Source organism: Nycticebus coucang, chromosome 9, assembly GCF_027406575.1.
Source record: "Nycticebus coucang isolate mNycCou1 chromosome 9, mNycCou1.pri, whole genome shotgun sequence".
Taxonomy (NCBI): Eukaryota; Metazoa; Chordata; class Mammalia; order Primates; family Lorisidae; genus Nycticebus; species Nycticebus coucang.
Genome location: NC_069788.1, coordinates 3,186,986 through 3,212,134, shown reverse-complemented (window position 1 = coordinate 3,212,134; position 25,149 = coordinate 3,186,986). Strand labels below are relative to the sequence as shown.

General features: G+C 38.1%; 1 protein-coding gene across 8 annotated transcripts in view; it reads right to left on the bottom strand.

The window, feature by feature from the left end:
• Window positions 1-5,771: 5,771 nt before the first annotated feature.
• IBTK (inhibitor of Bruton tyrosine kinase) overlaps window positions 5,772-25,149 on the bottom strand; it is an 87,868-nt gene continuing 68,490 nt past the window's right edge. For 4 of the 8 annotated variants that reach the window (XM_053601615.1, XM_053601620.1, XM_053601616.1 and 1 more), the window contains exons 26-29: window positions 18,733-18,882; window positions 9,644-9,715; window positions 8,898-9,030; window positions 5,774-8,112 (exon numbers count right to left, since the gene is read on the bottom strand). In XM_053601615.1, the coding sequence (XP_053457590.1) occupies window positions 7,981-8,112; window positions 8,898-9,030; window positions 9,644-9,715; window positions 18,733-18,882 (487 nt within the window). In that variant the 3' untranslated portion in view covers window positions 5,774-7,980. Of the gene's footprint in view, window positions 8,113-8,897; window positions 9,031-9,643; window positions 9,716-18,732; window positions 18,883-25,149 lie in introns of all 8 variants that reach the window. The other 4 variants (XM_053601618.1, XM_053601619.1, XM_053601621.1 and 1 more) reach the window with 2 other exon arrangements.

The window sequence follows — 25,149 nt, the reverse complement described above, 5'->3', positions numbered from 1 at the left end:
TTTCAGAACTCTCTCTCTGGAATGGCCATCAGAGCTGTCATGATATTTACCCTTGATGTCCTTCATGTCATCAAAGTGTCTTCCTTTCAATATTTCCCTTAACTTAGGTAGAGAAAACAGTCTTTGGGGGCCAGAGCAGGTGAGCAAGGAGGGTGTTCTAATACGGTTATTTGTTTACTGGCTAAAAACTCCCTCATAGATAGTACAGTGTGAGCTGGTGCACTGTAATGATGCAAGAGCCACAAGTTGTTGGTGAAAAGTTTAGGCTGTTGTTGTCTAATTTTTCATGCATCCTTTTCAGCATTTTCAAATAATAAACTTGGTTAACAATCCAGTTGTTATAAATTCATAGTGAACAACCCTGATATCAAAAAAGGTTAGCAATATTGTTTTGACTCTATTTAGACTAATAGAACTTCCATTGTGAAATTTGATGTTTTGTTTCAAGGTTGTACTGGGACACCAACGTTTCATCACCAGTGATAACAAAGTCCAAAACACTGCCTTGCCTCTCCACAAAGTCTTGGCAAACTTCACCTTTGCCTTGCTTTTGTCCACCAGTGAGTGCCTTTGGGATTTTTTGCACACACCTTTCCTGTGCCAAGATTTTCAGTTAAGATTTTCCTGGTTTCATATCCACATGTAAAAGACAGAAGCTGGACCCACACCTTTAACCGCTCACAAAAAATGATTCAAGATGGATAAAAGATCTAAATCTAAGGCATGGGCTTGGCGCTCGTAGCTCAAAGATTATAGCACTGGCCTGTGCACTGGGGCTGGTGGGTTTGAACCCAGCCTGGGCTAGCCAAGCAAAAATCACTCACTCAATCAATCAATAAATCTAAGTCATGAAACAATAAAAATCCTCGAAGAAAATGTGTGAAGAGCACTTGAAGATATCGGCCTGGGGAAAGATTTCATGAAGAAGACTTCTGTGGTAATTGTAACAACAAAAAGAAATAAATCATACTTAATTATACTGAAAAGCTTCTGTATAGCTTTAGACAAAGCAAATAGACAACCTTCAGAATAGGAAAAGATATTTTCATATTATGAATTGGACAAAGGCTCGATAACTAGGATCTACAGAGAACTCAAATTAATCAAAACAAACAAACAAAAAAAAAACTAGCAATCTCATATATCACTGGGCAAGAGACAAGAATAGAACCTTCTCTAAGGAAGACAAACAAATGTCTAACAAACATTTGAAAAAATGTTCATCATCCCTAATCATCAGAGAAATGCAAATAAAACCACCCTGAGATATCACCTAACCCCAGTAAGATTAGCTCACATCACAAAGTCCCAAAGCTGCAGATGCTGATGTGGATGTGGAGAGAGGGGAACACTTTTACACTGTTGGTGGGATTGCAAACTAATCCCTGATTTGGCCCTGCAATCCCACTATTAGGCATCTACCAAGAAGAAAAAAAAGTCATTTTATTATAGGGAAATTTGCACTAGATTGTTGATTGCAGTTCAATTTATAATCACCAAAACATGGAAACAACCTAAATACCTATCAACTTAGGAATGGACTAACAAATTGTGGTACGTGCACACCATGGAATACTATTCAGCTATAAAAAGTGATGGCGACTTTACATGTTTTGTAATATCCTGGATGGAGTTGAAACACATTCTTCTTAGTAAAGTATCACAAGAATGGAAAAGCAATTATCCAATGTACTCAATACTAATACAAAGTCAGTAGATGATTTGATGCATGTCCACATAGGAGAAAAGCTCATTTCAATCCAAGATGGGGGAGGGGTAATGAAGGATGGGGAAGAGGGGGTTAGGTTGCTCTCACTGAATAGGCACAGGGGTATTTGCTCACCTTTTATGTGTGGAACATAACCACAAGAGGGACTCTACCTAACAAAATCAAATATTGTGACCTGGTTGTACCCTCACATTAACCTGAAATAAACATAGTTTTCAAAAAAAGAAAAGAAAAGATTTTCCTGTTTCCCTATTGATTTTGATGCACAATTTGATGAATTTTTGCAGTTTCCGGTAATTCTGCTCATTACTGGCTGCCCTGACCTCTCTTCATCAGGACACTTTCTCTCCCTCAGAAAATTATTTCACCCATTTGTACACTGCTGTTTTCTTCATGGCATTATCCCCGTAAACTTGGACTAACATGTCCCTGAGTTCACTTCCACTCTTGTCAAGTTCAATAAGAAATTTAATGGTACCCTAATGCAAGCTCTTTCTTACAACAGCACACAAAAACACACAACAATAATGAACACCCCTCAGCAAGACAGAGCCACAGTATCAACAGGAACACAGCTGTGAGACGCTGATGCACAGAGTTATGAAACCTACCGATTTGTTTGTACAGTGCTGCTAACATAGGTACATGGTGGCAAGTTCACAAGCTTAATTGTCAGACCATGTAAATATTCCCTCCTGGTTACCACACCGGAAAAAGTGAGATAAAGGTGGACAACTGGCTTCTCTATCATCTTGGGTTCCCTGGCAGAAGACCTGTCCCTGCCTCAACCTAGGGGATGCAATGAGAGGGCCTGAAGAGAGAAAAATTCCTAAGGATGGCCAGAGACAATGGGGAGAGATGGGAGTAGCATTCCCAGACTGGGAAACTCTGCTCTGTATCTTGGCCAAAGGAGAAGCCAAATCAGAGTGCCTAAACAGCAACTCTACAATGTAGGAGGTATGCTCCATGCGTCCCCTAGGCACAACGCCTGACACAGTCTTTGGGAAGAGTTAAAGATGTTTTAACTCTTCCCAGCCATGAACATTGTATGTTCTTTCATTTGTTAATGTCTTCTTTTCTCAGGGCTTCTGTAGTTTTCTCTGTAGAGATCCTTCACTTCCTTTGTCAGGTGTATTCCCAGGTATCTCATTTACTTGGAAGCTCCTGTAAAGGGTATTGTGTTTTTGATTTGGTACTTAGCTTAACTGTTATTGGTAAACACAAAGCCTACTGATTTGTGGGCACTAACTTTATATTCCAAGATGATACTGTATTTCATGGTCTTGTGGTTGAGTCCCTGCAGTTTTCTAAGATCATACCACCAGCAAAGAGCAAGACTTTTACCTCCTCTGTCCCCATTTGAATACCCCTGATATCATTCTCCTGCCTGATTGCATTGGCCAGAACTTCTACAACTGCAGCAGCCCGTATAGCCTACGGCTAGGAGTGAGTTATAAGAAATACCTGTATAGCTCAATAATAGAACACCTTGGTAGAAAGAGCATGGAGAGGGATTTAGCTCTCCTAACAAGCATGAGCTCGTGAGATGAGAGCAGTGGTGAATTGGCAGTCTCTACACCTGTGGTGTGGAGAGGCACGTGATCAGCCTTATCTTAGGCTGGAGCAGGCAGTCAGGAGCGTGCGCATTCTATCACGGACTCGCTTACTCTGACTCTGTCTCCTCTTCTGCCTGCAGAATGCCAGCACAGCGTCTCTCTGCTGAAGATTACCAAGCTCTACTAAAGACTAAGATCTATCTTTCTAAGAGGACTGCTTTACTCTCTCTCTCCAGCTAAAGTAGATAGCCCTCATGCACCTAAAGGACCTGAGCAAGGTAACTTAGTGGTCCACGTCCAGAACCTAGTTAAGCCGGGCCCAAGAACTGGCCAGTCCTGGTCCCTGACATACAACTATGTTGAACAGTGGTGGCAATAGTGGATATCTTTATCTGGTTTCCATTCTAAGTGGAAATGCTTTCGATTTTACTCCATTAGGTATGATATTTGCTGTAGGTTTGTCGTAGATGACTTCTACCAGCTTATGAAATGTCCCATCTATACCTATTTTCTTAAACATTCTTTCTTATCACAAAAGGATGCTGAATTTTGCTAATGCTTTCCCTGTGTCTATCAAGAGAATCATATGGTCTCTGTTTTTGCTTCTATTTATATGACGAATTACATGGATTCGTATGGATTATGTATGTTGGTCCAGCCTTGCATCCCTGGGATAAAGCTCCCCTGACCATGATGTATAACTTTTTAATATGTAGCTATATTCTGTCTGCTAGGATTTTTTTGAGTATTTTTGCATCAATATTCATTAATGGTATCAGTCTGTAGATCCCTCTTTTTGTTGGATCCTTTCCTGGTTTTGGTATCAGGGTGATGTCTGCTTTGTAGGAGGAGGTGGGGAAAGTTCCTTCCTTCTCAATATTAGAGGTAGGTTCTGCAATATAGGTACAAGCTCTTCTTCAAAAGTTTAGTAGAATTCTGGTATAAAACCATCTGGTCCTGGACTTCTCTTTGTTGAAAATTTTTTTATTGTTGTTGCAATTTTAGTGCTTGTTATTGGTCTGTTCAAGAGTTCTAATTCTTTCTGGTTGAGTTTAGAGAGATAATGAGATTCAAGGTATTGGTCCATTTCCTCCATCTTTTTGAATTTATGGGCATAGAGTTATTTATAGTAATCAGAGATGATCTTTTGTATCTCTGTGATATCTATTGTTATTTCTCTTTATTCCTTTTTAATTGAGGTTATAAAGATAATACTCCACCACACTAATCAGTTCTCTCAATAAATGTGAATGGCTTTAATTCCCCATGAAAGAGCTGCAGGCTGGCTGACTGGATAAAAAGGCATAAACCAAGTATGTTGTTTTCAGGAAACACATCTAACTTCCAAGGAAAAAATAAGACTTAAGGTGAAGGGTTGGAAAACTGTATTTCAGGCAAATGGAAATCAGAAAAAAGCAGGAATTGCCATGTTATTTGAAGATTCCTTAGGCTTCAAACCAACAAAAGTAAATAAAAAGATGGACACTATAGACTGGTCAAGAAAACAATACAATAAAGACATTTTAATCCTACACATCTCATGCACTAATTTTGTTTTGTAAAGCAGTTCTCATAAAAGTTATTCATATCAGCATGTGATGGTTCATTGTATTTTTCATTATATCAATATGAATTAGGATTTTAAAAGTTTAACTTTGAATGTATTAAATATATATAGATATAATGCATACATAATTTAAAGCTCTTTGGAGTCCTCAATAATATTTTAGCAATTTTTAAACTTTTAGAGGGATTCTTATACCCCAAAATTTGAGAATTTCCAGAAATAAATAAGACATAGTAGTAATGGTAATAAAAAATGAAATGGAAGCTAAGAACGAGACAGAATTGACAGAAGTTGGATAACCAACAAATGGGTGAGGGGGTGGGGGAAAAAGGCAAAAAGAAAAATCCAGAAGTTCAGCAAGGGTAACTTGCAAGAATGACTGGTTAAGACAGAAGTAAATAAAAGATAAAGAGAGTTTGGGGGTGGCAAGAAGCTGGTTTCAACACAAATTAAAAGCTGGCCAGGCAACCAAGAAGAGACGTCTAATAAATGAAATACATAAAGCCTGAAATATAGTTTTATAGTTAAGTGTACACAAATGACCAAGTGTGTTGGTATCTTATGTAACAGAGCATCATCTTGGGCAAAACGGTACATAGGCATTATTGTGAATGTCTGGGATCACTTGTCACCAATTGCTTGGTCAAAGGCTGTACTTTCTTCTGAAAAAATCTCTTACGCTGCCAACTCTGGAAGTTTGGGGTTTATATTTTTATTCAGCGGCCTTTTATATTTTCTTAGGTGTAGCTAAAGTGCTATCAACAATTACTAATTTCAGAGAGGCAATCTGGTGTGGTTATAAGGAAACCACATTAAAAAATGGTAAGACTTCATTCTCATTAATCATTTTCTCTGAAATCCGCTTTAATTTATAAAATGAAGAGGATATACGTAATTGATAAGGCTTCTTCAGATATAAAATATTACAAAACAGCTATCAGTGCTCTTATCATGAACCAATATAGATACTCAAGCCTCCAACTCAGATATCCTTTCCAATTGCAGTATCTTTTCCAATTGATGCATGCTATTGTTCCTGTGGAAAGCATGGCTTTTTCTTAATTTTAGAAAAGCTCTTTGGGATTTGAAGAAAAAGTCCTAAATTGATTTTACCTGCCTAGCACTCTTCAAAATTTTGTGAATTTTAAGTCTATTCTGCCTCATCCCAATACCCTACCCAACCATCACCTTTCCAGGCTTAAGAGTTCTATGACTATTTTGGTTCACCTTAAAGTCCTCCCTATACCAGTGACCTTTAAAATTGGCTGTTTTTAGTTTTTCTGCAATTCAACTGGATCTTTCTTGAAGTTACGAGTTTGGAGAAGAATAAATGACTGCAGGTAGGATGATGTCATTGCTAATTTAAAGAAAACATTACTTTCCTGGGGTTTTTGGTAAAATGTATCAGACTGCTATTTTCATAGAATAATTTATGAAGAAATACAGTGTACTGCAGGGCTTATCTTTCTCTTTACCAGCAAAATAACTCATTTGTTTCCCAGTGAAATTTTATACACCACCTCAATACACGTGCATAAAACAGACCATAACGCACAGCTGCTCTGGCTGCAGGTGTAGAGGAGCAAAGCCCAACAGGGCAGCCCTTCCTCACACCCATGCAACAAAGACCCCTCCGGGCACTTCCAGGCAGGACATTATCACTTCACACCATCTTCAAATACTACACATGCCAGAATGAGCAGAAGAATCAAAGGTCCAAATGAAATAAACCAATTACTTCAGAAAGCCTCTTTGCTGCAACATCAATAAAACATCTTAAAATTCATTTCTTCTCAATTTATTCAAACACACATAATATAAAACTTTTCACAGATTCAAATCTGGAAAACTTCCTTTTTATAAGCAGTCATAGAATGAAGGCAGCGTCACCATAAATGTATTAGCGCAGTCCATGGATTCTTCCTATAATGGATGTCAACACAGTACAGGCATCAAGCACCTCAGCAGTAAAATGGATCCAGGTTATTTTTTATTGCATGTTTGCTTACACGTCTGCTACTCTGGGGTAGAGCTAAACCTTACATACTGAGTTAATTTCAGTCACTGCCCCATCCACTGACATACAGCAGTGAACTGCCTATATTTTCCTCTTAGTTTATCTTCCAGAAAGCAGAACATTAACCTTCCCAATTTGTCTATGTAGTGGAGCACGTATATAACATCTGTTTTCTGAAAATTTAAATCCTCAAAAACAAACCAAACATCACACTTTGTATATAAAGAAAACAATTTTCGTGCTGTATGTATAACCCAGGCTCAGATAATTTAGGATTATACAACACTGCAAATGTAATTATAACCCACCGTCTTCCAAACTGTTCTGTTCTCCTATGTATAATTAAGCCTTTATTTTAGAAAATCTAACACTGAGAAATTGATTCTTGTACAATTAGGCTTTTCTAAGGTTCTCCCTCCCCACTTAAAAACAATTCATAAGGACTCCAAATCTTAAAAAGAAACTATTATCTTGGACTCTTTAGTCCAAATAATCAGTGTTCTAATTCCCTCTCCACTGTCCTCTATTGCTTAGTGCAAACTGGAGAACCTGCCATCTAAATTGAAATACAGTATTTGAGCAGGGCCAGCTTCAAGCAAACCTCAAATACATTCATAGCCTGATGAAAAAGGCAACGAAAATGGAGAAACAGCTACTGCAGCAAACACAGAACTCTGGCCATTGATAGATGAGAAGTGATGACTGATGCTCCTACTTTAAACTCATCAATACTGTATTTAAAAAGCAGAGTGACAACAGATATTGGCAAAATCTTCTAAATTCTCAATGTTATTTTTAATACATTGCCCATAATTTTATAATGCAATCACTCATATTTTCCTCTAAGATTATTCAGAAGAATCGATTCTATTTAACCTCAGCTTAGTAAGTTTTTCCTCTCACACATTTTTATGTAAAAGTTACTAAAATCACAATTTTAAAAATTTTAATCATATAAGCATTATATGTGTAAACTACATTAAAGAAATCAAATCCTTCTTATTCTATCTAGGGTGATCCGTTACCAAATCTGTAAGAACTCTTTCCACAGCTATTTCTTTACACTGCAGTAATGGTAACTGTGGAGAATGCGTCTCGGCCTCACAGTGAGCTAGCATCCACGCTTATTCCACATAGGCACTGCCAGTGGGCCCTGCGGTGTCCTTTCAACAATGACAAACTCATCTGGGTTGCCAAATGCTTCATAGAAAGCCAATAAATCTTGTATTGCACGTTCCTCAGTCTGAAAAAGAGAGGGAGAAAAGAACACTTTACTCTTTTACTTATAAACTGAGCAGGAATATATTAGTTTTCCAATTTCCTTTTGAGGAATTACCACATTCCATGGATATAATACAGTGGAATTAAATCAGGTATCCTGCTATTTCCTTAGCCAGGAGAAAGCTTGAGGCCTGAGCTTGAATAATGAGCTAACCATCCTCTCTTGAATTTGAATCTTGAGCAGAAGGAGAAGAGATTGAAGATGGCTGTGTCGCTGCGGTGCTAGCTCTGCGGGACACTCCCTGGTTGCTCAGGCGCTCTGAGTCCTGCTGCCGAGCCAGCTAGTACCGCTGGGTCCTCTCTGTTTCCAGACCTGGATCTCTCATCTTTTAGCTAAGTCTATAGAACTTAACATCTCTCAAATAACTTCTCTTTTCCTTTGGTAGCCAGAGTTGGCATCTGTTGCTTACAATCTCAGAACTCTGGATAATGCAGAAACTACATAAAGTGTGAGAGGTTGCCAAGTTTTCTACTAGTCACTTTTAAAATCTAAAATAGTCCAAACATCACCAATGCTAAAAATACAAGCTTTATCATAATATATTAGTCATAAATTAATTATCCTGAATGCCTTCAATTAACATTTAAATTGCTAGATTCCTCAGTTTATTTTTACATGCCATTTACATTTTTATTTGGTGATACAGTCTCCTATCCAAAGCAAACATAACATAATTTTCCTAAAATCTAAGGATGAAACGTAGTGTAGTTTTCCCTGAATTAAACTGTAGAAGGTGTGCTAATTACCTGAATCAGAGCCAGAGGCTTTTCCCGACTTCTGATCAGAGCTGCCTCCTGCTGTAACTCCTCTTCCACAATCGAGGCAAATGTGACTGGGGCTACCACGGAAGGGGCTGTCACTGAGGAACACAGCCAGGGACTGAAAGAGTAATAATGAGCTTCACTCATCTCCGCAAACTTCTGCATGCAAAATTTCCTCTGAAATACTCTTTAACAATAGTATTAACAATAATACTATTGTTACAATACTATTATTGTTAATAATAGTATTAACAATAATACTCTTTAACAAGAGTATTAACAATAATACTCTTTCACAATGCCACCTTTCCCCCCCAGTGACCTACAATATAAGGGACCTATAGCAGCTTTTGCAGAGAGTACAGAATGAGGAGGTAAGATATAGCAAAAAGGAGAATATTTTATTTAGAACAGTGTTAACAGAAAAATTTGAAAAATGACAGAAAATGGGGTCAGAGCAGAAGTAAGGTAACTGAACAAAAGGGTAACAAACTATGGTACAGAGTAGTCAGTTAATACAGCCTCCCCCAAATCACAGTATTCCCTATTCTAGAGGTGAGAATACAGCCTATTCTCTCTGTGACAGAGAAGACTGTGATGCGGGGTAGACTGTATTCTCACGTCTAGAATAGAGAAGACTGTGATGCGGGGGAGGCTGTATTACCTGACTAATCTCAGGTAATACAAAGCTAGTTAGCATTGGAGGCTCACAATTAATCCTGTAACCTTACTTGGGACTGTCTAGAAGTGGTGAGTCTGAAATGTGGCTGCCTTCTGGTCCTGGGTTGCCATGGGCAGAGCATCTGCAAAGTAAGCGTCAAAGGTGGAGATTAAAGCTCCTGTTACTGTCAGAAAACTGCTTGTTCACAGGTGCAGAGGAGGGACGCAAGCTCCAGACTCAGGAAACAATCAGCACTGTCAAACTGACCCTTAAAGTTATAGCTGAACTAAACAACCTATCGATATTTGCACCGTCTGTATATAAAACACCATAGAGAGATCTTGCAAAACATGGTTTATCTAATAATGTATAATATACAAGACAAACCAAATATGCATAAAATTAGTAGTCAGCTTTTGTAGGCAACTAATACACATTGGTAAGTTGAGGATTTTAGATAAGACAGAAACACAAAACAAGCTAGATAAGGAAACAATGTAAAATGACATAAAAAAAACACAAACAAATTTAATACAGTAACTAAGTTACACTAAGCTTAAGGACTACAAAAGTCTGAGTGCTTGGTCATGTGAGGCGGCCTTGTGGAGATCCCTCAGGAGAGGAAGACAAGGGTGTGTGAGGAGGACGGGGGTGTGACGAGAGGGATGGGGGTGAAGACAGGGAGGGTGACGAGGAGGGGGTCTGACGAGGGAGGGGTGTGCTAGTAAGGGGGATTTAAGAAGACACTTCAGGCTGTGCTGATTGTGGGACTTTAGAGCTATTTAAATTGCTAGATTTAGGGTGGTGCATGAGGCTCAGTGGGTACGGCGCTGGCCCCATATACTGGGGGTGGCGGGTTCAAACCTGGCCCTGGCCAAACTGCAACAAAAAATAGCCAGGTGTCGTGACGGGCACCTGTAGTCCCAGCTACTCGGGAGGCTGAGGCAAGAGAATCGCCTAAGCCCAGGAGTTAGAGGTTGCCGTGAGAGGGTGATAGAGTGAGACTCTGTCTCAAAAAAAAAAAAGTAAATAAATAAATAAATCCATTGCTAGATTTCACAGTCTATTTACCTCTCTCCAGAGATTAGTCTACTCCAAAGCCCTCGTTCCAAAGTGAGCAAACTGAAGCCCACCTGGAATTAACAACAGGAAGTCAAAGGAACAGCGAGCAGGCGGCTGACTGCTGACTCCAGACTCGTTCACACACATTCCCTGGGCCTGCGCCTGGGTTATGGCAGGTGCTAAAAGTCAGGATGAATGAAACTCAATCCTCCGCCAAAAATATTCTGGAACAAGAGATTTCTTAAAGTGCTTAAAAGTGATGATAGGACATGTGAGTGCTGTAATTAACATCTACACTAACGTACAAAGTTCTATGGATTCCGAGCAGAAATCATGGTGATGCTTCACTTAGCAGCTGCATCAGCGCCGGAGGGAGAGGCAGGGGACGGGGTTGGCTGCTCCTCTGCATGGACTCTGGTGACCTGACACAGGCAGCTGCGCTGGTCAATAAGCAAAGAATGCCTAGATTCAGGTTAAGGTGCAGATTTAAAATGACAGCTAAGTTACAAAGAAACTGTAGGGCCAGATTATAAAACACCGAGAGAGGCAATGTTAGACCTGACAGGAGTGCAAACACACTTATTGAGGGCCTAGGAACTTCATCTATATTATGACATTTACTCTCTGAAATACCCTGTGAAAAAAGCGTGTGTTATTTCCATCATACAGATAAGGAAACAAACTCAGAGATTATTATATAATCTGCCAGATTCAGATGAGATAATAGCAGAAAGGTAACAACTACCCAGGTCTTCTGACTCAGAGTACTGAGGGTTTTTCCATTTTAAATAACTGCTTTTATTTTCACTATTCCCCTTCACTCTGAAATAACTGCCATTTCAACTTTAGGAACTGGCTCAAGTATCACCCCTCTCCTCCTACAGAACTTCAATCACTATTATAAAACAGCGCACACTGTTATTATAGTTTATACAACTGTCTTAACTATTAGACGAGCCTCTCAGGACACAGGACTCCAGTTCACTCATCTTTGCATCTCAATGTCCAACAGAATTCTTGGAATATAGTTTAGTTGTTTATGAAAAAGTAATTAGAGAATAAATGATTGAAACAGAAATTCAAAGGTTTTTGTTATTTTTAATATGGGATAAAGAAAAGCTGAGTTTTGGCTTTTTTTTTAAGTCCTTATTTCTTTAAATTACTGATAACTTCTTCCAGATCCAGCTACTATTTTAGTAAAATATGAAATAAAGTGAGAATAGGTATAGGGATAGAGTTCTAAGGTTTTTTTTAGAGAGTCTCACTCTGTCGCCCTGGTTAGAGTGGCATGGAGTCATAATAGCTCACAGCAACCTCAAAGCTTGCACTCAAGCGATCCTCCTGCCTCAGCCTCCCAAATAGCTGGGACTACAGGTACCTGCCACAACACCTGGTTACTTTTTTCTATTTAGTAGAGACAGGGGTCTCACTCTTGCTCAGGCTGGTCTCAAACTCTTGAGCTCAAGTGATCCGCCCGCCTCGGACTCCCAGAGTGCTAGGGTTACAGGCTGAGCTACCATTCCCAGCTGGATTCTAAGGTTTAATGGCACTCTATGACTCAAAACCTGCTGAATCTTTACCTGACCCAACACTCACAATAAGAGAAATCCCCAGACTGAAGTACAAGATGACCTCAACCCAGGAGAAAAAGGAAGTCAAGGAGATGAACTAGAAAACTGTTGGGATAAATTACACCAGAATGGCAGGAGAATAAAGAGAAAAAATTCTACATTCTGACTGAACAGATACCTAAGACAGAGGCCAAATACAAAGGTGTTGGTTAAGTCTCCTGGCGGTTTGTAACATCAGCCCAGGGCTGCAGATTAGAAGCCCTCTACGTATTAATACACAGTGCAGGGCAAACACAGGCAGGGACTTCAATGGTGCTCTAAAATCACCCTCTTGTTCTAAAACCAACTAAAAGGGACTCACGCTTTCAAAGAAATGCAAAAATAGTGTGGAACCAATTATTTAATTGCTGAGTGAGAGGAATACGATCTCATTTAATCCTTGTAATACCCAGTGTTCAGAAATAATATGTCACTGGTTAATAAAACCAAGTATTGGGATGAAAGCTTCTTACATAGATCTTATTAAATCAAAACGAAGCAAAGTATAACAACTTACGTATCTAACGTTTTACAATTTATTAACACTTTCACACACACTACGTGACAGAAGTCCACAGTCCACCACGTGTAGGTGTGACTATTTAATTTGTCCTATGATGAAACTGAAACACAGACAGGCTCAGAAAGGGCTATGATGTTAGACCAGAATACATCTGTCTGGTAAGAATGTAACTCCAAAACTCTTTCCACTAATGGCTTCTCTACTAACAATTTCATTTATTATAATTATAATTTATCCTAACAACCTGGAGTCAAAATTTCATCTTAAAATAAAGCAAATTTCTTAAATAAAATAGACTTATGATTAAAAATATACAAAAACATGCTAAGTTTTTAAATAACAAATACAGCATTGTTAAAGTTTAGATAGTAGCAACACAGGAAAAGAGAGCGCAGAGAATCCTGATAAAATTTTGCCTTCATGAAAATGTTAACTAAAAACCTCTTTAAAGACTTTTGTTTTTCACTTTTTTTTTTTTGGCAGTTTTTGGCCAGAGCTGGGTTTGAACCTACCACATCTGGTATATGAGGCCGGCATCCTACTCCTTGAGCCACAGGCTTTGATTCACGCTGAACAACATTAATATTGTCAAATTTAGATGCAAAGTGAACTAAATTTTTACTCATATAGTTGACCTTTTAAAAAGAAATTTGCAATAGCTTAAAGATTTTTATGTAAGATTAGAACTCATATAACAGAATGATTTGTGTTACATAAGTGGTTTTTCTTACTAATTAGAAATACAAGCTCACATTTTCCATCCAAAATTACACATGGGGACATTTAAGTAAAAGGAAAATGAAACACATTAAATAAAAAAGATTATGTAGTAACAATAAACAAAAGTTGCACAAATCCCTATTTTACACTTAATATCTTAAAATGACCCGGGCATTCTTGCCCTAGCTTTGGAAAAAACACATTTTTGTACAGTTAAAATAAGAATGTGCAATGTGTGGAATTTCCTGAGATGAGCCCTGCACTCCTGCCACCCTGACTCCTGAAGGGCCCCAGCGCTCCTGTGTCCTTCACCCCCACTACCTCCTCTGCTGATACTGCTCAGCCTCCTCTCTCACTTCTTTAAAAAAGCCCATCCGACGTTCAAAACTTGTGACGATGAAAAGGATCAATAATTTAATGACCTATTTTTTTTCTACTATTACTCTCCTGGCCATAAACATGATGACAAACTAGTTAGAACTTTATGTACTGAAACAGCTCAAGCCTTTCTTCCTCGACGAGGTCTCCTTCTCTGCACATTATTAAATGCATTAGGCATTTAATCATGTTACTCTGCGACCTCTTCAATGCTGTTATTCTGTGTTATAATTTCATTCTTGTTCTGTCATTTAATTTCCATATATGCTTATCTATTACCAACTGGATTTCAAAGACATTAAATTATATCCTACTTTTATTTGTAGTATACATCCAGCAGAGGCCAGTATCAGGGACCCATGATTTGCTGAATTAATGTTTTCTTTTATAATATATGTACTTCCTTCTTAAAAAAAAAAGATTTCATATCTTCTATGGTTAAATAAAAACTGAAACCCAAGTTATGCTTCTTTTCTCGAATCTCTGTGATAGCTACAGCTGTTCAGAACGCAGCTATGTAAGAGCCCTGATGTTATAGCACACTCTAGTGATTGACTAGGAAACCACAGCTCCTTAATATTTTAAGAGTTTTATGATACTTAATTATCCAAAGAAAATGTTATACTTCCAGGGGACATTTATATTTAAATGTAAAAATATTACAAAAATGATGAATGAATTTTCTTACCTTCGAATGTATCTATGTTATGGCATGTAATGTAGCTCACTACGTTAGGAACAAATGTTCCCTGAAACAGAGCTACAGCTTGAATTCATACACTCATTCATCAGTTTGCTGAGCATATACTACATGCTAGGAACCATTCTGAACAGCAGTGAAACAATGAGCCCAGATTCCTTGTTCTCATTGAACACGTAAATATAAAGACATGAAAATACTTGTACAGACAAACATAGGAAATCATGCTATAACAACCCTAACTGTGCAAAGTCTGAGGAAGGACAAGAACTCTGAGAACCAGTAATAGGAAATGGCTCCAGTGAGGGAAGTCAGACTTCTCCAAAGAGCGCGACTGAATAGAAACTGAAAGAAGAGTCACAGTCAGCTAAAAGGCAAGGAGATGGACGGCGGGAGAGGGCATCTGAGAAGACAGAGAAGGCTGCGGACACAAAGATCACGTCACAGAATAAAGCTGAGAGAGCTGGGAGGAGTCTGACTGTGTGTGCCTTCGAGGCCATAGCAACAATTCTAGCTTTTATCTAAAGCAGTAAGCCCTGTATTTTAAAAAGAACACACTGGCTCTACACTTTGGAGTAAAGGCTATGATGACAGCAGTCGGGAGGGCTCAGGTGACAACACTGGAGATAAAGCTGAGCACGTGGACTTGAGAAATCCCTGAGAGATGAGACCGGAACGCTCTAGTGATGGACTGTTAGGAAGAGGGAGGTCTGAACGAGTGGCAAGTGCGATGTACTGAGGAAGAAAATTCAGAAAGAGTGGGCTGTTTATGTATTGTTGATATTTTCGTTTGATTTTGGTTTCAAAAGACTAGTATAAGAAAAACATTAAGTTTGGCTTTGAACATAAAAGTGGAGTGTTTCTGAACATCCCAATAGACAGAAAGGTCAGAAAGACATTGAGTAACTGTGTCTGAAGCTGGGGTGACGATGTGGGCAGGAGGCAGACGGTGTGAGTCTGCAGCACACATCTGATAACCGCACTTACGTTCATAAGAAGAGAAGTGTGGAAAGAACACAGTGAAATGAGAAGACAGCCTGTAACTGAACTTCAAGTATGACAAGTCACAGGACAAGACCAGGGCACTGGTACCACCTAGGTCACTGCTGAACTCAGCTGGACTGCTTCAGCTCAGTAACGTGGCTGGAAGCCAGAATGACTTAAGAAGTGAGCTCTTTGGAGAAATCTGTGAAAGGAGCGAAGAATTGGTGGTAATAGGGCGAGTGCTAGAAGAAAGAACGTCCAGACCACAGGAGAGACCTTGAGCACATTCAAAAGCAGATGGGAAGAACTTACTTAAAAGGGAAAAGTTGAACGCACACAAGAAAGGAAAGGAGTAATGAACAGCTGAAGGCTTCTAACAGGGAAGGCTGAGGTGAAAGCACGGACGTGGCCTAAGGAAGGAGCGAGAACTTCATCACAACAGGAGGAAGGAGGGTAGGACGGATATAAATAGAGAAGGAAAATAAAGAAGTTGCAAGTATTTCTACCTCAAAACATGATCTACATACAGGCATACTTATCATCCACCTAAGAGAACCAGTGGTATTCTTTTCTTCTTTCTTTTTTTGAACCAATAGTGTTCTTATGTGTTTATGTCAAAAGGACTATATACTACATTCAGTTTTATATTATATGCAGAAAAATGAAACTGGGGTCATTACAAAGGATACCAAATACTTGATTTAAAAAAACTCTCTTTCAATTTTTAAAAATGTAAAAAAATTTTATTAAAAAATTTTCATTTTAGTAAAAAAAAAGTTGCCTGGGATAGAAACCCTAATAATGAGAGAACTATGCCTAGTGAGTGTTGTAAAGTATTTTATTATAACTCTGTGTATTATGTCTTAATGGGGTATATAAATATACATTAGAGTCTACATAATGTGCAAAAGTGGCACTCAAGTGTAAGCATAAATACCATGCTTACTGTGAAAACTTCATAATTCTAAGAAATTATCTCTCATTCAGGAAGGAAATGAATGCCTTCACCTCAACATCATTTTAACAAAACAACTTACAAATACTAGACAGTTTTAAATTATTCAGTTCAGTAGTTTTTAGTTTATCATAAATGGTCAATAAACATTTGTTGGTATTTCATTTTGCCCCTGAAATACATTTTTGAAACTAATAAAGAGCATATATTCAAGTATTTTTAATACATTGAAGATCACTAGCCTATTAACTTGTATTATCAGGTTTATTCATTTTAGTAATTTAAGAACAAAGCTCTTTCTAATATCTCTGTTTAAATGAAGAGTGCTCTTGAATAATGCCAAGAGAAGCTGATTCAAAAAAAATATTTTTAATTACTTATTTAATTCAATCAGAATTTCTTAATTTTGGATAATTAAAACAAAATGTAGAAATAAGCTAAATATTGATTCTAATATACTTTTTCTTCATAATGCTGTATATACCCTGTTTCCCCGAAAATAAGACTGTGTCTTATTTTAAGGTGTGCTCCCAAAGATGCGCTAGGTCTTATTTTCAGGGGATGTCTTATCTTTCCTGTAAGTAGGTCTTATTTTTGGAGGATGTCTTATTTTGGGGGAAACAGGGTACTTCTATATATTTAGTTATTTAACGTTTTTCTTCTCTTTTAGATTGTACATTCTACACAGATAGGGCTTTGTTCATTTTAGTCACCACTACAATAAGATAAAGCAGACATCAGTAAATATTGTTTGCCAATTTTCTGATTACAGATGTCTTACACCAAATTTTATATTTATTAGCCTATCATAAACATTAAAATTTTAATGTATAAAGCAGTATGAAAAAAGGCTTAATCTGTTTCTTATGTTAGAGCTCCTTTTAAGATTTTTACTTTAAAATAGCATTCCACCAGTAAAAGTGTTTGCAAGGGTAAGGAAGTGGACCAGAGAGGATTTCTTAACATCTGATTGTCTATATTACACGTGTAAGAAAATGGCTCAAGAACTTTGCCCCTAAATGTACATCGCAGCAATAGGGAAGCCAGTCACAATATCAACAATGAAAATATCTAAACCTTTCAGCTCACCCAGTAGTTCCCAAATGATGGTCAGAAGGCTCTGACAGTTCCTCAGAGTTACTTACAGGGCAGGTAAGGTGAGGTTAAACTGGCATATGCCCCAGGCCCCTATCTTTGTTTTAGTCTGAGAAGTTGGTATTATCTGTTTGACACAATGCAACTGGACATACGATTTCATTTTTAAAAAGAGTTCAGGGAAAAAAGTGGTTTGACAACCAGTGAAATAAAGGTTTATGATTAAATAAAACAAAACATTGCATGGTCACAACTGACATTTTTAGTTACGTTTTTGTTTTGTCTAAAACACTCTAAGGATTAATATCTTTAGGAGCTATCATATTAGTAGACATAAAAAAAATCTCCATTTTGTCAAAAAAGTTAAATTTTTCTCCTTCTAACACTGACCCATCTAAAACCCCACAATTGCTCCCATTTGAACAGCAATTAAGAGAATTTACACACCATGCTGGGGAAGCTATTTTTTTTTTTAATATTGCTTTTAAATTTTAACTAGATTTTCATGTTTCATAGAGGCATTAAAAATATGAAGCATGTGTTCGAAACACATTGAACTTTGAAAAGCAGTATCAAAAGGAGCTAGAGAAACAACTGGAAACACAAAAGGGTCCATCAACAGACACACAGATAACAGACTGTGGGGTATCCACACAGCGGGATACCAACACACACAACACAAATGAATCTCAAAATCATTTGCTGAGTAAAACACAACGTTAAAAAGGGGACATACTGTATGATTCCATTGATATATACCCCCTATACTAACAGAAGATTGGTAGTTGCCTGGGGTGTGGGGGATACAAGAGCTTTGAGGGAGGAAGAGATTACCAAGAGCACCACGAAAACTCCCTGGAACCACGACCTGCTCGCTGTCCAGAAGGAGGTGCTGACGTCACAGGTGCACACCCCTACACCAAAACTTCAGAATGTATACTTCAAATAGACGCTGTTTATTTTAAGTCAATTATACCTCAATAACTGCAATCGGGAACAGACATACTAATTTTAATTTTAAATATAAAAGAATGTGTAAAAATGTGATTCAAAGTTTTGTAGGATTATTTCAGATAGAAAACCACCATAGATTATGCTAAGGTAGAAAATGTATTAGTTTTAAGTTTATTACCTTACAACTTTTGGAGTCTGAGAATTTTCAACTCCTTTAAAACAAGCTTTTTTGACATGATCACCTGAACTATGACCAGTGACAGACTTTTTTTCTTCTAGTAGGAAATCCCGGAATGACTTGGATGACACTGACTGTGGAGACGGTGACCTGTAAGAGAAAGCAAACACAGAGGCATGTCACACACCCCCTCTCTAAAGGACGCGGCTTCCAGTTCCACGGCAGCAGTGACAGAGAGCACATAGCAACGGTTTACAGTGATATTATACGATTACAGTTCTAACTGTGATGTCAGATTCCTGCTGTCAACTGTGAAATTATCAAAAGTGTGCCACCAATGCAATCAATGGAAATCAACTCAAGGTAACCCATATGCTGAAATTAGCGAAGATAATAAGATCACTATTCAAACTATACCTCTAATAACAATAAAAGGCTCAGAATAAATTAAAAAATAAGTAAGCTCAGCAAAAGAAAAGAAAATATAAACAGGAACTCGAGACCTTTTATCACAATATTTAAAACACAAAATTCATGGATGCAACTGAAGAGTCAATAAATTAGAAGGTAAGTAATAGCAATTTTTGAATATAAAGAACAGAGAGAAGAAATGATTGAAAAGAAACTTAAGTCAGCCATGGCTATCGAAAGGTCTACATAAATATAATTGGAGTTCCAGAAGCAGAGAAGAGAGAGATAGGAAACAAAAATATTTAAAGAAACAATGACTAAAAATTCCCCAAATTTGGTATAAGAGATAAATTTAAGTATAAGAATTTTGGCCAACTGCAAAGAGGACAAATACAAAGAAAACTATATTTAGGCACATCATAAACAAATAGTTAAAAATCAAATATCCTAAAAACCCTGAAAGCAGCCATACAAATACAACACAATATAAAAACCAAGAGCCTGTTACTAGCAACCAAGAAGGCCCAGAGACAGGAGACATTGTTAATGAGATGAAAGGGGGAAAAACGTGAATCTGGAATTGTGTGTCCACGTGAGTGAACACGGCAGAGGAGCCCCTCCAAGGTAAGCCTTGAAATGACTGTGAGAGCCTCATGCCTGAGCCACAGAAACGGTGAAGCAGTAAGTGCCGGTGTTTTAAATCGCTGCTCAGGAGGGATGTGTTATATGCAGCAACAGATAACACAAGATCGCAGAGGAACTAGGGGAAGGAAATATAAACAACAATTACATGGAATGAACAAATACCTAAAAAAACAAATTACCAAAGACAACAGAAAATCTATATACATCTATACCTATTTTTAAAAACTGGATTAATCTCACCAGTTGTATTTACTTTTCTTTCCATCCATCTATCTATCCATCCATCCATCCATCCAGAATCTCACTCTGTCACCCTAGGTAGAATGCTGTGGCATTACCACAGCTCACGGAAACCTCAATCTCTTGGGCGCAAGTGATCCTCCTGCCTTCGCCTCCCAAGTAGCGGGGACTACGGGTGCCCACAACAACACCCAGCTAGTTTTTCTATTTTTAGTAGAGACAGGGTCTCCCTCTTGCTCAGGCAGGTCTCCAATTCCTGAGCTCAAGCAATTCTCCTGCCTTGGCCTCCCAGAGTGCTGGGATTATAAGTGTGAACCACCACACCTTGCCTCACCAGTTTTTTTTAATTATAAAAATTAAGATGATAAAAGGTTTCCAATAAAAGAAAAATGACAACCTTTATACTGAAATACAAAGAACCTAGATTAGCCAAAGCATTCTTTAAGAAAAAAAAAAAATTACAAATTTGGCAGAGAACACATCACAGTAATCAAGACAACAGGCCCTGGGTCTGCATGTCCGTCCCTCCGACACTCACATTGAAATATAACTGCCATGTGACAACATCAGTGGGACCCGAGCAGTGTCAGGTCCTGAGGGCTCCTCACAGATGGCTAATGTCACCTTCAGTAGGGTGGGTTTGCCCCCACCTGCCCTCTCCCACCCTTCTGCCATGTGAGGCCTCCTACCACATTATAATGCAGGAAGAAGGCCACCCCGATACTGGACGTCTCCACCTCCAGAACTGTGAGCCAACAACCTTCTCCTCATTATAAATCACCCAGGCTGTGGGATGGGAACTGCTACAGCCACACAGTATGAAGACAGACAATGTGATCTGGCTTAAGGACTGACAGGCGATTTCTTTAAATATGTTCTATTGTTCTTTCCGCCGACTGTGCCATAATTTAAAACAGTGTTTGATTTCCCACAATTTTACTTTCCTAACTCATGGGCTTCAGTTATTTTCCATGTGAACAGCTACAGAAAGTTTATGGAGAAGTGTCTGGAGACATTAGTATCTATACAAAAATTAAATAGGATTTTGTTCCTCAGCTAAAGCAGCCCTGAAATTTTGCTTTAAAGAATAAAACCTCTAGCTCTAAAAACTTAAATAAATGAAATTATTTTATACAGGTTAGCTCTAAATGGAATTTGGGAGAATCTACATTCAAACCTTAGCCAGGCCACAAAGACTGCATTCTCCACTCAAGATGACTGGGAAGAAATGTTCTATTATGTCTCCAACTAAAACATCAGATACTGAAAAGTGGCCAAATCCTACATACACTTGCTGCTTTCACATTAAATTTAAAATCCAACTGGTTAGAACTTCATTCTAATGAAAAAACCAGTTATCTTTAATACCTTCCATTGCCATACCTATCTTCAGGCAGCCGGAGTATAATTTATACAGGGAGCTGTACAGACCAGGAAAACGGCTGTGCGAATACACCAGTAAAAATTCCATCACACACACAAGCAGAGCCACAGCGCTAATTTGTGACTTGCTAATGAACTGCACATTAGCCTTAATATTAATATAAACATAGAGGGCGGCGCCTGTGGCTCAAAGGAGTAGGGCGCCGGCCACATATGCTGGAGGTGGTGGATTCAAACCCAGCCCTAGCCAAAAATTGCAAAAAATAATAATGATAATAAAATAAAAATAAACATGGTAAAAAACTATTTGCTAAAGACATAAAATTTCATTAGATGATTCACCAGATGAAGATATATCTTTAAGTATTAAAAAAATTATAAATAAATCACCATAGTTATAAACATTCTATAAATCTGATTAAAATGTTAATTTCAGTTTAATTTACTACTTTTTCAAGGCAGAGCAAAGTTTAAATTATTCTGATTTTTCTAAAGCAATATGTACAAGGGATATTTTCAGGAAAACCATTTCATTTTTACTTTAAGCACATATTGTATGTATTTACATCCTATGTACATCTGATGAAAAATCAAGTGATATATTGAATAATGAGTTTATCTCATAATTTTAAAATTATACAAAGCAATATACCACATTGTACTTGATAGTTAATATCATATCTAGAGCTCAATTTTAAATACTTGTAGCCTTGTAAGAATTCAAGAAAGAAAATTATTCAACGAAGTTATTCAACAAAGTTCGTAAGTACCAAAAATTACCTATTTTATGTAAATGTGTTCTGTAAATTCTAGCAAATGTTTTCTGACACATTTCATTAGCTTAGGATAAAATTCCTATGACCTAAAAAATTATATGTATATATTTTACATATATATTTTAAATACAGATGCATAATTATGTATATGGACATATTTACAGATACATATTTTGCAAAGCTCACTGTCTCATGAGTATAAATAAAAGCAGTACACATATTCAAGTAAGTTCACAGAAATGACATTAAAGATCTGTAAGCTACACCTCACTTCACTGTGCTCGCAGATGCTGCGTGTTTTACAAATGGAAGGTCTGCAGCAATCCTGCATCAGGGACATCTATCAGCACCATTTTTCCAGTAGCACATGCTCACTTTGTCTCTGTGCCACATTTTGGTAAGTCTCAACATTTTAAATGTTTTCACCACTGTTATGTTATAGTGACATGTGAACAGCGAGCTCTGCTGTCACTGCTGTCACTGCTGAGGTGCACCGCCGTGTCCAGGACAGATGGCAAACTTAACCGATAAACGCAGGTGCTCTGAATGTTCCACTGACTGGCCATTCCCGCATCTCTCTTCCTTTCTTAGGGCCTCTCTTTTCCCTGAGACACAACAATATTGTAATTAAGCCAATTATTAACTCTGCAATGGCCTCTCACTCTTCAAGTGAAAGACTCATACATCTCTCACTTTAAATCAAAAGTAGAAATGGTTCGGCGCAGTGAGGAAGGCACCACCCGGACCTGTAAGCAGTCATCAACATTAACGCAAGAGCCTCCACCAACAAAAATTGTGACTTACCGAAGGGGCAGAAGGTCATTAGTGTGTTTTAGCAATAAAGCATTTTTAAATTAAGGTGCATTGATTAAACATAATGCTATTGCCCATTTAACAGACCACAGTGTAATGTAAATATAACTCTTATAGGCATTGGGAAACTGAAAACTTACACAACTTGCTTTGTTACAATATTTGCTTTATTAAGGTGGTCTGGAAACAGACTCGCAGCCTCCCCAAGTTATGTCTGTCTAGTCTTAAACACCCATAGAAGGGAGTAAGTTATTAACTTGAGACAATTCAAATACTTCTCACCTTGAAATAATTCAGAATATAATTATCTACAATTAGTCAGTTAGATAAATTTTCTTGGTGTCCTAAGACACACAAAATTCATTACTGATTCGTTTGTATTTAAACTTTTCAATCACGCTTTCATAAAATAAATATATACAAATATCACTTATATTAGACAGTTGTCGAATTACTTTTGAAGAAAATTACCTTATGTTTTGGCCAAATTTTAACAGCATTTTTTTCTTCCCATGTTTCTATAATTCTCCTTAATATGCCATAATAGATTCCTTTTAAAATTCAGACAGATAGTCCCTTCAACATGGGACTCTAAGCTCTTGTTGCCAATAATTACTGGGGAAAATTTTTCCAAAATTTAAAAATCAAAGTCTAACGTTTCATACAAATGCCTACTTGAGTACTTTCCCCTGAAATCCCATACGAAGTAAGCAAGAAAGTAATCAGAAAAGGATAAACCACAAGGTTGAAAGGGACAAACACAATAGCAGACTAGATAGGGCAATGCATCTGTGAAGGACGGCCAAGAGCCAGAGGGACGACTGGCATAGCAGAGTGGACAGCAGGAAGCCCACAGCTCCAGGTGTGGCACGCGGGGGTCGGGTGTGAAGCTCAGAGCTGTGGACAGGCTCACCTACTGGACATCTAGCAAATCCCAAACCACACGTGAGAATGAAAATGTAACAACTGTTCAGAGTTCACGTGTGGGCTGGCTGAGAAGGCCAGATGTCCTCCCTATGTGGTCACATGATTCTACTTTCTCTATTTTAGCAGAAGAAAAATTTCGGTTAAAGTCACTGGTAATAGAAGGCAGGAGCACTGGTGAAGTGTTAAGTACAAAGTCTATCTACTAAATGCCGAAGTATGTGAAAATCCACATGGTGACCTCAACCCCAGTCCCAACCTCCGTAGCCCAATATGCTTCCAGAAGGATGGCAAATAAATACGTCACCAGCAAAAAATTAGAAGATGGCTCTTTAGAGAAACTGACGACTAAGGAGACCAAGGAGCCCCGATGTGTGGTCTCCACCCTGTAACTTGCACAGTGGAGGCCTCCAAAGGACACAGCTCAGCTGCCCCACGTCTCACTTGTCAGTCCACCACTTCACACAAGCCCCCAGGGCTTCCAGTCAGAGCTTAGAACACAGCAACCCCTCCTAAGTCAGTAAACCAAAACATGATAAAATCAACTAAAACAGAGAGAGGAAAGTGAAAGAAACAGGAATATAAAGCAATGCCTATTTTTAACTTTCTATAATTATGATTTCTTTTTTGCTTGTTGGCTTTTGTTCAGTATTATACTGGTGAGATTCATCCTCATGGCTGCATTTAGTCATAATTTATTCTTTACTACGGTGTAGTACCCTACCAGTATGGTTTACTGACTTACAATGGGTTGCTTTGCTTTTAAGCTCTAACTGGAAGCTCTGCATGCCTGTGAGAAATAGATGGATTGGTAAAATAAGCTGTAGTTTACCCACTTCCTGCCAGTTTCAGGTTGCTCCAGTGTGGGCTGTTATAAATAACAATGACGTGAATGTTCTTACACAAGTTGCCCAGCACACATGTGCGTATGTTTCTGCTGGGCACATGCTAATGAGTGAAAATATTTATGGAGTACAGAGATCTTCAACATAGGAATATTTTAAAAGGTACCATCAACAAACAAGAAAAAATTCTTGATAATTAGGATTTTAATAGTTTAAAAAAGTTGAGGAAATGACCAGAAAGTAGAATAGGAAGATATGTGTGTGGACAAGACAAGACAGAAAGAAAATGACAGACGTCCAGGAGGACCCACATCTGCAGTGAAGTGAGGAAACAGTGAGGAAAAGAAAGAAACCTGGGCGGCCCCTGTGGCTCAAAGGAG